The sequence below is a fragment of the Pinus tabuliformis genome, chromosome 7 (genome assembly GCF_031772625.1).
Source record: "Pinus tabuliformis cultivar Carrire ecotype Pingquan chromosome 7, CPIR1, whole genome shotgun sequence".
NCBI classification, from domain to species: domain Eukaryota; kingdom Viridiplantae; phylum Streptophyta; class Pinopsida; order Pinales; family Pinaceae; genus Pinus; species Pinus tabuliformis.
The window spans coordinates 1,761,150,313-1,761,164,641 of record NC_142293.1 but is presented as its reverse complement, the minus strand read 5'-3'; the positions used below and the strand labels follow the sequence as shown (position 1 = coordinate 1,761,164,641).

Below are 14,329 nucleotides of genomic sequence, written 5' to 3'. Positions count from 1 at the left end.
GGTAACCCATCTATATACCATCATATCAGCCAACATTGTCACATAGCAAGGCCTTGACTAACAAGTCTATCTCTTCACAAGATCTAAGCTCAATGCTAGCGAGACCAATGAGTTATAGACACCCTTATCATTGTCTCTCCTGGAACATACCCCACCCGAGTTCTCAGGGTATGTTCCACCAAGACTATTCTTATCTTGGATTCCCAGTCCTCAAAGAATATCGGTCCTCTATGACTACTCTCATCTAGGATGCCCTATCTAATCCTCAAAGAGTATCGGATGCCAGATGATTACCCAATCCTCCATTTTGTCTTCCCATGTGAAGACCAGAATGATGTGTCTATCTCTCCCTCTCAATTAGAGAGGACATATTTATTCCAAGAAAGGAATGCACTCATTCCTACAGAAGGAATGTACCTAAGCTCTCTCTTGGCTTAGGAAATTCCAAGTTTCTTCTAAGTAAGAAACTTGCTTCCAGGCTCCCTCTTAATTAGGGACCTACAACAGCTCATCAGGTGGAGATGAGAAGACAACCAACTGCTTGAAGAGCTCCTTCCTTCGATGTCATGAATTTCACTGTCACGGAGTCTTCATCTTTTGGGACTTTTTCATAGGGCACAAACCATCCATCACTTTCATCCATGAGTTAGTCATGTCATCATTCCTTTCATCAAAAAACGATCCATCAGTCTACATCTGGCCTTACTTCATGTCATGTTGCCTCATTCATACTATCTTCTTTAGAAGGATCTTACATCCTTCTACATGTTCCTCTGGGAAGACATCCATAGTTCTTCATTTAGCAATCCTGCATAAGCCCGTCTAAATATTTGTTCAAAAATAAGAAATGAACACTTAAATCAAAATTACCTTTGTGATGGTCTTTCATAATGACATCTTTTTGTTGGCATCAACATCATGCATACATGTTGACACATCTCCTAAAGATATATATTGTCAAGGGTCTCCATCTTTTCTAGACTTCCGTCAGAGTCTTGATATCTTTCTGGGAGATATCATAATCGAATCTTTCAGTTCTCGGATGTTGAATGCCTTCTTCCATCGTTACATAGTCTACGATCCCTTCCTTGCTTTCACACATGACATTCCCAAGAACTTCCAATCAGAGTCTTTCCAATTATTGTCAATCACCTCATATTCCATATGAGGACATATTATGTTGATTTCATCTAGTGTGACCCATGCCTTCCTGCATCCTTTCATAGGAGGAGATTCCTTTCCTTTGATCATGCTTCTCAAGATAGAGCAGTGATCCATGTTACCTACAACCATACGACATGACTTTATAGTATTTAATACAAGCATACATACCTCATTTACCTTTAGGTCATCTAGGCTTCTTTCAACAGCTTCCTTGATTGAAAAGAGCTTCAACCCCTTGATCTGCTTCATCTCTTATGTCATCATACCATCATCCCATGAATTCCACAAGTTGGAGTTCCTAATGAAACACTTGCTTCCTCTCTAGATCGGTGAACCTTCCGATGAGGATTCCATCAGAGAATCTTGAGGATCTTGCATATATCTATCCAGAAGATGTTTCCTTTTGACTGATGTACGATGAGATTGGTCCTCGATGACTTCTTCCTTTTTCCCATAAGTGTAACTTGAGATTTTAATGAGGTTACCAAGAGCTATGCCCTTCATAGTTGACTATAATAGATTTTGTTCCAGACATCCTTCATGTTTCCTATGGTGATGTTTCCTCTACCTTGGATTTCTTCTTTTCAACTTCCTCCATTTCTTCAGTGAAATGGGCTTCTTCTCTATCTTTCTTGATATTTCCCTTCTTGAGCTTAGGACAGTCTTTCCTGTAACGCTCATAGCATTGAATCTTAGCTATGTTCCTCTTTCCTTTCAACAAAGGTCTGAGTACTTTTTGCCCTCAACCTGTCTTCTTCTATCTTGTATAGAAACCACAAGTTGTTGAATGGGATAGCTTTCTTATTCTCATAGACATTTGTTACCTTGTTCCTCAATTAGTGCATTTAGAATAATGAGGATTATCTCCTTATCCAATATCATCTCTCCCAGATCTTGCGGTTGAGATCTTATGAAGATATCCCTTCATCCTTTGATACTTTCAATTTGTGTAGATAAGATCTAAGTGATATGACCTTTCTTATCGCATCTTCAGAGAATAGTTCTGCCAGCTTATCATATATCTCTTTTGATGTCTCCAATCCTGCTATATAGGGAATGAGGGGACCTTTGACTGATTTCATAAGAATCCCTTGAGCCCTTTGATCCCTTTCCATGTATTCAGATAATGCTTGACCTTCGAATGGTTTGGAGACTTTTCCATTGATATGATCAATGACTTCACTTTCTTCAAGGACTATGTCTATCCTCCTTTTCCATGCAAGGAAGTTCAATGACCCAACCAACTTATAGATCTCCTTGCAAAACGAAGTCATTTTACTAGATTAGATTATAGAATAAAAGATACTTACTTGACAAGTGAAGATGAAATCTTCAACTTGATCCCTTTGATGGTGGTTGATGAAGATGTATTAGTGCCCTTTTGGATGATCTTCTTCCAAATGAAATCCCTTCTTCAATAAAAGGAGATTGCCCCTTTTATGATGACAACGCCTTTTGATCTAGCTCCCTTTATTGATGGAGATTGATGAGGATGTCTTGATGATTCTCGGATGATCCTGAGGGATCCTTGCTTCAATGAGAGGGAACTTGCCTTATAGCCTTTTGAAGATGATGACAATGCCTTTAGCCTTCTTTGGATAACTAGGCTTCAAGATACTTCGACTTCTTTGGTGGTGAATGAGTGCAAATCCAGAAATGCTTCTAGGGTTTCGACTTTCTCCAATATGATGTGATATTTGTTCTTGAAGTGCTTCTCTTGGATGTCTATACTTTGGGCTACCTTGCTTTGTATATCCCTTCCACTTGATGAGAGTCTTTGTGGTCTTTTGATGATGACTAGAGGATCAAAAAGTTTTGTTGGTGTAGACTTCTTCTTCGATCTAGGGTTTGATACTTCTATGACTACACTTTGATATCCTTCAACATGCTTTGATGCCTTTCTTGAAACTCGATCCTTGAGTGTCTCTTTGATAAGATGCCCTTCCTTAACTGTCACCTTAGCTATGATACCATGTTGACAAACTAAGGCATCAAGTATTAGGTGATTTCTCTTCTATTAGTAACTGCTTGTGAGTGTCTTTTACAACTTTAGATTAGGACCTTCTTTTACTTAAGTTATTAGTGTTCTTCTTCATCAAACAACTACCAATGCATGAGCATAAATAGACAAGCGACATAGAATGTAGGCTATCAGCCAGGGACAAAACCTCACTCTTTGAGAGGAAAACCCGCACAAATTCTTCTTATAGAGATTCCAAATGACGAATACCAAGACCAAGACCCTTGACTTAGTTGCCACTCCAAGACCAAGACAAAAGTTCTCTTGACTGTCTTCTTCTCTTTTCCTCTTCTCGATTCCTCTTCCACTTCGACCTTCTTAATACTGAGACTATATCTCTATAATATCATCAAAACAACTCATCATTGCACTGAGATCTTTATTACTGTAATACTACCTAGATCTCGAGATCTCATAATAGCTGTGAGTCGTGACCCTTTCTTTGTGGTAGTATAGAGACTTTTTCACTATGTAACACAGAACTATAATGGCACTGAAGCTATCAGGCACCAAACACTTCTCACTGTGGTAGCATCAAACAGTAATAATAATGAATTGTGAGACCTTCAAACTCTTCTCGTTGTGGTAGTTCTGAACTGTGATAACACCGAATTTATCTCTGTAATTGTTATCCGAATCTCAGAGGTAAACCCGAACTCTTTGACTGTGAGCTAGCATTGAACTTATCTCTGCAATCTTGTATCCTTATCCGAGCTCCTTTAGCGGCCTTACCTCTTGTAATCTACCCGAACTTGTCTCTGCACTTTGTCACCCAAATTTAGAGAGATCCGAACTTCTTGAGTGTGGTTATGCGAAGACCCTTCACACATATATATAGTGGTATGCCCATGAATATAAGCCAACATGACCTTATGAAGGGAGGTGTCTCTAATTAGCTGAGCCGACATGAGTCTTCTACTCCATCTTGAACCCGACTTGAAGAGGAGAACTTGTGCTTGTCTTTGGTATGCCCATGAATATAAGCCAACATGACCTTATGAAGGGAGGTGTCTCTAATTAGGTGAGCCGACATGAGTCTTCTACTCCATCTTGAGCCCGACTTGAAGAGGAGAACTTGTGCTTGTCTTTGGAGGGCTTCATGACAATTCTATAGACTCATATACATTCGTAATATGCCCAAGAAGGGTTCTTCATACATGACATTGACTCTATATGACTTTTATGACAAATCCTAAAGGCACTCAATGGGAGCCATCTAAAGATAAAATATCTTGCTCATGAAACCCATGAAGCAAGAATAGAATCATTTTATTTTTCTTCTTTACATCAATTACATAAAAATCATAATTACACGTCATTATGAAGACCGAACCTAGTTACACTTTTCAACAGGGCTGACATTTAGGACTTATTTGTTGTTTTCTGCATTTTCAGCCATTTAAAACACACCATTCAACTATCCTTGTTTACCCCCTTTAATAGCCTCAACCATTTGTTTTCCCCTTTAACAGCCCCCTTTAATTATGTGGCTATTATATGATTTTGCATGTTGTAAATTCGCAAACTCTTGAAATCCTAACTTATAACAGCATTTTATAAGTGGATGGTGGTTAGTGGAGAAGTTTACTTTCACATATATAGACCTAATATCAGCCTCCACAGCTTTGCTAGTGCTTTCCTCTATTCCATAAGCTCTTTGTCACCCTAACACTGTCTTTACTGAGGATCTTTCTAGGATCTTTAGAGACCCATTTGGCTTAAATCCCTAGGTCATCTAAACCCTAAGTCTTACCAAGAGCCTCCCATGTGGGGACAATATCTAACCACACAACAGCAAGGGTGAAGCCACTGAGGTGACAATGGTGGATGATCTCATAGTTTCCCTAAGACCTAGAGTGCCTAGTGAGGCTTTGCACTAAGTTGTTGGATTTTGCAATAACAGGTCCCACATGTCTAAAATAGGTGGGATGTGTCATGTGCTAAACATGTATTCCACACGTAAAACACACAAAATCCACATGTCCTCAACATGTGGGGCACTAAAACAATGCATTAAAAAAATAGAGTTTCATATGTCATGTGTTGATTTTTTGTGTAGCATCGAGAGGTATTCCCGCATGCCTAAGTCGACCTAGAAGAATCATGAATATTTAAAATAAAAATTTGATTTTCTTTATTGACAAGTCAACCCAAAAAAATTCAAGTCGGCCCAAGAGGGTGAAGGGACGTGTCCCTTGGGTTATTTCACCCCATTCAACTAGTATAAATAGATGATGTGACCTCTCATTTTCTCCACCAACGAAGAGCAAGTCTAAGCATGAAGAAGTTTGTTTTGGAGATCATCTTTCTATATTTCTATCTCTCTCTTAGCCGCACATGTGAAGGAGTCTTTGACCGAGTTCTTGGACGAGTTTGACTAGCATTCTTAGACAGTCACACATGTGAACAAAAGGATGAATTTGCACATAACAGTTGACCAAGTTTGACAGTTTAACCGAGTTGATTTAACTGCAATTTGACCAAAATCCTTACTACAATTAACCACAGTTGACCATAGGGTTGACTACAGTTGACCGCATGGCCGAAATTTGATCATAGGAAGGTTGACCAAACCAAGTTGACTAGTGTTGAATTTATGATATTTTGGCTAGTTTGACCAGTGTTGACTTGAAGATTGACTAGGTTTGACTAGTATTTTGACTTGGATTATTGGCATAGATTTCTAGACAAAATTGTTGATTTTGTAAACCTTGTTGAAGAATAATTTCTCCTAAAGAAAAGTTGTTGGGTTTTCTCCCAAGGTTGGGTTTCCCAGGGTAAAATTTGTTGTCTCTATTGTGCATGGTTGTCTTTCTATGATCTTTACTATTTCCATTGCATTTACTGTTGAGATCTTTTGTAGTGTAATTATTCAATGATAATAGTGGAATATATACTCGTTGGAAATCATTAGGAAGTAATTATCTAGCAGAAAATCGTATTCTGTTGTACATCTTCTCGAAAATTTAACATATTATAAGTGCATTTGAGCTATTAAATCATTCATTTGACTAAATGTTCAGAAAAATTACATCTTTATATCTATAATTCATTTCTATAATTGTTTTTTGTTTATAAATTATATATCTATATATAGAACCTAAAGGATTAGCTCAAGCAGCTTGATTTTCCATGCCAAAGCCATATTTGCCAAGGAGGCCACAATGTCAAATCCACCTATGTCCCTTGGGTTAAAGAGTAGATGTTGTTTGTCAACGACATTTACCTCAAGCACCATTCCTGGAATGTCAAGAAATTGCTAGAGGATATCCCTAAGGAAGTTTTCCATTGTGAGGAAATGACTATAGGACATCCCTAAGAAATGTTTCCATGTATATGTGTTTGTTGTTTGATTTGATATGTCAAAGCCATATTGACCAAGGAGTTCATAATTTCAAATCTGCCTATGTCCCTTAGGGTTAAGAGTACATATTGTTTGTTAATGACATATACCCCAGGCACCATTCATGGAATGTGAGGAAATGCCTAGAGGATTTCCCTAAGGAAGTTTTCCATATATATATAAATATATATATATATATATAGAGAGAGAGAGAGAGAGGTCAACATACCACATATCTGTTGAAATATGTAACTAGGTTCGGTCTTCATAATGGCATATGTAATCGTGATTTTATGTATTTAATGAAAAGAGAAAAATAAATTTATTATTTTTGTTCTTGAGGCATGGGTTTCATGCCTAGGGGAAATTTATTTTTAGGTCAAGCACCCGTTCATTGTTTCTAGGTTTTTCATAAAGTCAATTGAGTCATTGTCATGTATTGAAGACCCATTTAGGCATGTTACATATTGTAAAGAAAAATTTATTGAGTCAAAATAAAGTCAAAAGACCCTCCAAGACCTCGTCATGGCACAAAGATCAAGTTAGCCTACATGAAGGGACAAGTTGGCCTCAAGATAGCAATTCGTACCCCTCACAAGCCTATAAATAAGAAGGAATTCAACCTCATTTGAACACTCACTCAAGCAAGTTCAATCTCCTCAAGATAGAAGTTGGAAAGGGACGAAGAAGAAGAAGAAGATCAAGATCTAATTTTTTGGGCCTCTCTCTCTCTTTCATTAGGGTTTCTATAGTTCTAGGCTAGATGAAATTCTGAAGCCACATCGAAGCTGTGAAGCTACAAGGTCGAAGTTGTGAAGTTTCCTCTAAATCAAAGTTGTGAAGCTACTAGGTCGAAGCTGCTAAAGCTACATCAAGGTCGAAGTTGTGAAGCTGCTAGGTCGAAGTTGCTGAAGCTGCTAGGTTGAAGTTGTAGAAATTGTTGTTGGTGTCGAAGTTGCTGGAAGGTCAAAGTTTGTTGTTGGAAGCTTTTAAGAAGAAAGGATGACTTGGTCTTGGAGGGTCTTGGTCAAGGGTCATAGGTATTGGAATTCGTCAATTGAAGTTGTATAAGAAGAGAAGGATTCTAGTGGGTGTTTCTCTTAGATGGAAAGGTTTTGGCCCTAGTTGATCGCCTATATCTTGTGTCCTATTGTATCATTGTTATTTTTGATTTGGTAGTTGTTTGATGATAGAGAACACTAATAATAATAAAGGAAAGAAGAAGTTAATAAAGTAAAGTAAAAATACATCACAAGTAGTTATCAAGGAAAAGAGAAATTACCTACGCTTGTTGCCCCCTAGATTTGTCAACAATATCAGATGTGCATATCTTTTATCCTCGTGTTATGTGACTTGGGTGGGGAGTGATGAACGATTCCAATATCACTGGTCACGTCATGAATAATATTAAGTTGTGCCCTCATGTAATAAGGTGGTTTGTACAAGAATCATCTCCCTCTTAAGATATCTTTATGTATTGACATTTTACCATACTAATTAACTTCGAGTTTTCTCTCTTTTCATAATTCTGTTATTGTATATGTGCATAATTAATATTTCCTGAGATGTAAGGATCCAGTGAAAACCCAACATGTAAGGAATGTGAAGAACTACCAATCAAAATAAATAAATCATTTTTGGAATCAAGCAATCATCTTGGTCTTCAAAAATACATATTCACTTCTAAGGTAACAGAGAACACAAACATACCTGTGGAAAAGAATTCCAAAGGTATAGAAACTCTACTCCACATATGTGAGCTTGAATGCTTTTAACTCCCTCTAAAGTATCAAGAGCATGGTCCTTCACCTAAAGGGAAGAACAAAGAAAGTGATTTTCTAAAATCTATAAGAAAATTTCACAATAGAGTGCCCTTCTGCAATATAACTTTTGTTACCTTCCTAGATACATATTGCTCCTCAGCTAAAACACGCCCAGAAATTTTCCCCCTCAGAAGCCCTGGAACCTGTATCATTTTACATTTATTATTGCTTATAAGACCACGAGGTTAAAAACAAAAGTTTGCTCATAGGAACCTCGTATATCTCATGGAAATCAAGGAATTCGTGGATTGTAAGTAGCCACTCCTAACCTTGGCAAACTGATCAGCAGCAAGATTAGCCTTGCCATTCATAGAAAGACAGACACCCTGTTAATAAAATACCATAGATCCAATCAGAAACAAACTTAATATAAAGCAAGGATCAAGAAAATGTTTCAATAAAAAATAATGCAGCCTTACATGCATGTATGCAAAGAAAGCGCGTGACCAGACGCAGTCTTTCTCTAGCTCTGCCCAATATTTCTCTGCGGCTTCCCACTTGGCATTCAACAAATAATAATTTTTAGTTGAATATTCTCTCCCTAAGAACTAAAATTATAAAGAAGAATGAGGAAACATATCAAACTATGACATTATTTATTTAAATGTGCAAATAGAATATATCAAAAGAAGCCATTGCTCAAATGAATCACTTCTTTGAGAACTTTATCTATTTACATTAAATCTATATCAGTCACTGAACTGAAAATGTTCAATGAAAACCAAAGACAGCATATTGGAGCACTAACTTCAAGTTCCAACATGTAGCTCACTCCAAGCTCATATAACCATGCATGCCGCATCTTGAAAAACTTTGAGTTGGGAGTTAATCTTAAGCCCTGCCATTCAATTATAGGACAAATGAATAAAGGTTTCAATCTATCCATATTAAGAAATATAATCCAGGAAAAATGAAAAATGTGTAACATTTTAATATTGAAACATAGTGAAACCGTAAACCTTAAGTATGTTGTGTAATGTAGATGATATGATGTTACAGGTTTATAGTAGTGAATGTTAGGGTTAATAAACAGCTCGAGAATGTCAATTTAAGTAATGTTAATGAAAGTATGTATATATAACATCATGTATGTACTTAAAAAGTAATAAAAAAGGCACTATTCTTCCTTCACATCTTGTGGTCATGAATATAAATGGTACCAAATCCTCTATCCTTATCTAAACCATTGGTGAGTCATTTCTTTGAAGACACGAAACAACACCTAAATTGGGAGCATCTAATTAGAACTGTGAATGAAGGAGAAGACATAATTCAATGTTGAAATCTGTGCACATTGAGATTCAAATTTTGAAGATCTCACATTAAAGAAAGCAAGTAAAATTAAACATTTTAAAGCTTTCGGCATTCGTGTTTAATATTTTTGAAGTTAAACAAGAAGGATTTTGATACCTTTGTTGCACCCAAACCCTTACCCTATGTGATAGTCTTAAAGAACAAGATCCTAGAGTCAGTACAAAAGGGCTACCCATTGTCACCATGGTAGCTCCTTCACACACTTTTGCCCAGCTCTCTAGCACAAGGAGTGTCTCCCTTAGTGTTATCATAACTGGACCAGAACCGGTGGAACTGGCCGATCCAATCAGTTTGGGGACCGAACTGGTCCAATTCAAGGTACAGAACCGGAAATGGCCGGTTCTGTAAATGGAACCAGCTGGTTCACTACCAAACCAGCCTTTTTTCACTAAACCGGCCAATTTTGTACCGAACCAACTGGTTCCATATAATTCGACCAAAGATGTTCCAAATGAAAAAATTTTAACGAAAAACAAGAATTGTTGAGTGTGGCAACCTAACATTCAACCCTATGGCCCTGTTATTGCTATGCAATTAATTCTCCTTTATCTTTTATTTTCATCCTTTTATTTGAATTTTTAACATTACCATGAAATGACTCTGGATGTTTGAGAGTGGTTCCAACCCCATCAGATTTCATAGGGAGAAAGTAGAATTTTAGATCTCACTCAAAATCCAACAGAATTAACAGTTTTCCAAGATTTCAGGATTCAGAGAATTGCCACATTTCCATCACATTTTGTCATGTATGAGGGTATGGAAGTAGTATTTAATCAAAAGCACCAAACCCTCTATGTACCTTGATGTTAGTGGCATTGGTTGTTGAACTCCTCTATCATGACCCTATTAAAAATGTACTCATCATTCAGACGAAATCTTGACTTGACATGCTACATTTTTTCCATCTTATTTTAATCCTTAGAGGGTGATATTGATGACAAAGATCCCAATATAGGCAATGATTTTGATGATAGGTAGGTACTTTTTGTAGCATGATTTTTTTTGGATGCTAAAGACCATATAGAGCCTATTTATTGATGTATTTTTGGTTTAGATATGGATTACACTCAATGCTATTTTGGTTATGCACCCTTACATGCTATGTAAATGAGAACTTTCACTTATTTGTGCATAAATGGTTTGGATTCATATGGATGCACATGAATATATATGCTTTTCTTTAAAATTTGAATATTTTATGTGTTTCTGGTCGACCATTTTTTGGTCTGGTTTTTTTACCGGTTCCGGTACGGTTTCAACCGATTCTCGGTTCAGAGGGCTTTCCGTTTTGGTCACCAGTTCGGTTCCAACAAGATTGGTATCCCGAAGAAACACTAAGCCTAATATATGATGGTCACAAAAAATAATGATAACATTTAGGGGGATAATTCTGATTTTAGTTTCATTCTTGATTAAAATTCAGAATTGTTAACAGCAAAAGGAAGAGTTGGTTTTATAACTTTTGGGGGTGGTTGTGTTACCCTTCATATTGCATTAGAGATAAATGTCTGATTTTCATCACATGACATATTTTCAGGCGTAACTTACAGGGATGCTGATGGACTAGATATACATGTCCTCATTCTTGCTTGGAGACGATACATCTTGGTTGGGCATATCTTTGAGCCTCTTACTTCACCATGATGCTGCATGAGATGTTGGTTTAGTGTATTATGTGGTGGATTGCCTTGGTTCATGTTGCATTCTTCATGGTCACACCAATCATATCATGTAGATACTGATGATATATTCCTCGGTGCTATGTTATTGGTGTATGGCCTAACTATTGGGGTTGTTATCTTCATATTGTATGCATCTAGAAGGAAGACCAGCACACAGAATTTATTCCTGAGCCTTAGGAGATAACTAATATTTTTACTTTACAGTACACATATATGATATTTATCTAGATGAATATAACTAGAATGTTAATTTTTCTTTTTTGGAGAAGCAAACAATGCTCTAACAGTCTGTGCAGTATGGGACATATTACAGGACAGCCATAGAGACAGTTTTTCCGGATATAGAGAATATTTTTTTTTTTTTTAATCAGAAGCAAATATGAATACCTGTACTCTATTTTTTTGAACTCTGGGTGCAGAAATGCTCATTTTGTAAAGGCAACAAGCCACACAAAGGTCTTGGGCATATGTGGATGTAAATTTTGTTTTAAATAAAATAAAATTTGCAGATTTATTTCCTTGGAAATATCAATATGCATGTTTGTGTGTACATTACAGTACACATATATTATATCTATCTAACTGATTATAACTAGAATGTTATTTTTTCTTTTTTGGAAAAGCACACAGTGCTCTAACAGTCTGTGCAGTATGGGACAAATTACAGGACAGCTATAGAGACAGTTTTCCGGATATAGACAAGTTTTTTTGTTTTATTTTTGGATCAGAAGAAAATATGAATACTTGTACTCAATCTTTTTGGACTATGGGGGCAGAAATGCTCATTTTGTAAAGGCAACAAGCCACAGGGAGGCTCTTGGAAATGTAATGTCCCTTCCTAAAATAATTTTAGCTTAAGAAAGATTCACAATTTTGCATTATTAGCTATTTATGGGGGACCCACGTGTTTTGGAAATAATACTTAGGGGAAGGGGAGGTCGAAATCACTTAGCTAGTGGAATGTGGGGGCCACCCCCTCATGAAATACGCACCCCTTGGAGAGAAATTCGAATTGCTAAGGAAAGGAGGTCGAAATGCTAGATGGAGGGACCCACATGAGGAGGCAAGGAGAAAATTATAAATAGGAGGATGGCAGCTATTGGGGCTTTTTGTTAACTCAACTCTTCCATTGTTGCTCAAGTTGTTCAGCTGGGTCACAAGTGCTGCTTAGCACAGAGTTTTCCAAGGGGAGAACTCACCCTTCTTTTGGTGGACTTCGAGTGCCACCCTAGGGAGGTAAATTCTACTACCATAGAGAGAGGGATTTGTGGATTCTTGGAGTGTTCTTCAGCCAATTCCCTCAGCCAGTTCGTACTCCAGGGAGGACGCAGAAGCTAATTTGTGCCACTCATTTCAGCAAGTTCCCAGGGGTGTTTTGCCGGGAGAAATTTGGAGAAGTTGCTTTAGGGGTAGGCCAGCATTTGTGGAGAGTTTTGGAGCTGGAGGTGACTACCTTTGAGGGAGACGAATTTGTCAAGTTTGGGCCTGTGCAGGGGTCACTGGACAGAGATTTCATCGTGTTGGGCTCAGCCATTTTGCGCTGGAAACTCGTGAAGTCTCTCTCCCGCTCCAGGAGGAAATTCCGCGGAGCATTTCTACAGCAACTTGAGGAGGAATAAGGAGGAATTTTCAGCATATTGTGCTACTGGGGATGCAGTCTTTGGCCTGGAGGGCATAGCTCCAAAATAGAGAAATAATGGGAGGTCGGAATTAGCTCAAAGTTCAAACCCTTTCTCGGTTTTTGTGGGTTTGGTGAGAGGAGACCGAGGCTATTTTAAAAACAAAAAAATCTGAGCACTAGAAGTGGGTTAAATCTTCAGTTCTTCCAGCCAGCAGTGTAGTTCCACAAGGGTCAGCACAGACTTCTTAGAGGGGAGCCATTATACAGCATTTGGGCAGTTTGTTATTCATCACCTGGGGCTTGTAGCTTGCCTTGAGTTAGCCCAGGTGCACTCCCATTTCATATTGTACTCTCTATTAGATAATGAAATAGGCCCATTTTGGAGTGTTTTTGGAGCATTTCTGGTTATCTGATCATGTGTGCAATGTATTGTGTTGAATGTGTTGTATTTGCTTTATTTATCACTGTTAATATCCACTAGGAATATTACAGGAATATGCAGATGTAAATTTTGTTTTATATTAAATAAAATTTGCAGACTTTTTTCCTTGCAAAAATATATATATAGTGTGTGTGTGTGTTTCCTCGATGTACCGTCCCCCCCTGCAATTATTTTGAGGTGGGCAGCCACATTTCTAGGCATTTCCATTTTTGAAGGCCTTACACATTTCATGAAACTTAGGCCATAACCATGCAACCAAATGCAACACCGTAGTGTTGGATAGTAAATTATATCTTCATACCTCTTCAAGTTTTATAAACCATTTGATCGAGCCAGGCAAGTCCCTTTTCAACCTTTGCAAGCGACCTTTATAATAGCTGCAACAATTAAACAAAAGAAAAAATGAAATGCATGTACATATAAAATTAAAATTTCCACTTCCTAAATGATTTACCATATTCATACAACTCTTTTGATCTTTAAATAAACTTTTATTTTCTTCATATCTGATATCTTGGAAGAAGGTTACGTAGAAATTTAAAAGAAGTAACAAGTAGCCATATCATACAAACTATTTGTTCGAAAGGATAGTGCACTGTTCAAGTTGCCTTTTGCTCATGGTAATGATTACATCTTCCAGCTTTGTGAATTCTTTTATGGCATTAATAATGTGACTTATAAAGTCATCATAGAACAGTTGTGAGCATTTTTGGTATCGAAAAGAATTTGGGATTCTTTTCCAGACTTCTGAACAAATACTATTGGCTGTTTGTGGTCATTGTGTATGGGAATGCTGTATGGAATCTGGATATATGGGCCTGACAAGAAATATAAAGTGCCAAATGAACAGATATCTAGTTCTCCCTTAAATGCGGATTCTAATGCATATTTTGTAGAGAAGTGGTGCACAGAATAGGTGC

The 14,329-nt window shown here is 37.4% G+C and overlaps 1 protein-coding gene across 1 annotated transcript in view; it reads right to left on the bottom strand.

Annotated features, from left to right (window-relative positions):
* Window positions 1-14,329, bottom strand: part of LOC149255392 (uncharacterized) — a 225,397-nt gene that overhangs the window by 13,792 nt on the left and 197,276 nt on the right. Inside the window, exons 9-14 of the mRNA XM_089455023.1 lie at window positions 13,711-13,786; window positions 9,099-9,188; window positions 8,770-8,847; window positions 8,620-8,676; window positions 8,425-8,493; window positions 8,238-8,336 (exon numbers count right to left, since the gene is read on the bottom strand). Of these exons, the coding sequence (XP_089311149.1) occupies window positions 8,238-8,336; window positions 8,425-8,493; window positions 8,620-8,676; window positions 8,770-8,847; window positions 9,099-9,188; window positions 13,711-13,786 (469 nt within the window). The remainder of the gene's footprint in view (window positions 1-8,237; window positions 8,337-8,424; window positions 8,494-8,619; window positions 8,677-8,769; window positions 8,848-9,098; window positions 9,189-13,710; window positions 13,787-14,329) is intronic.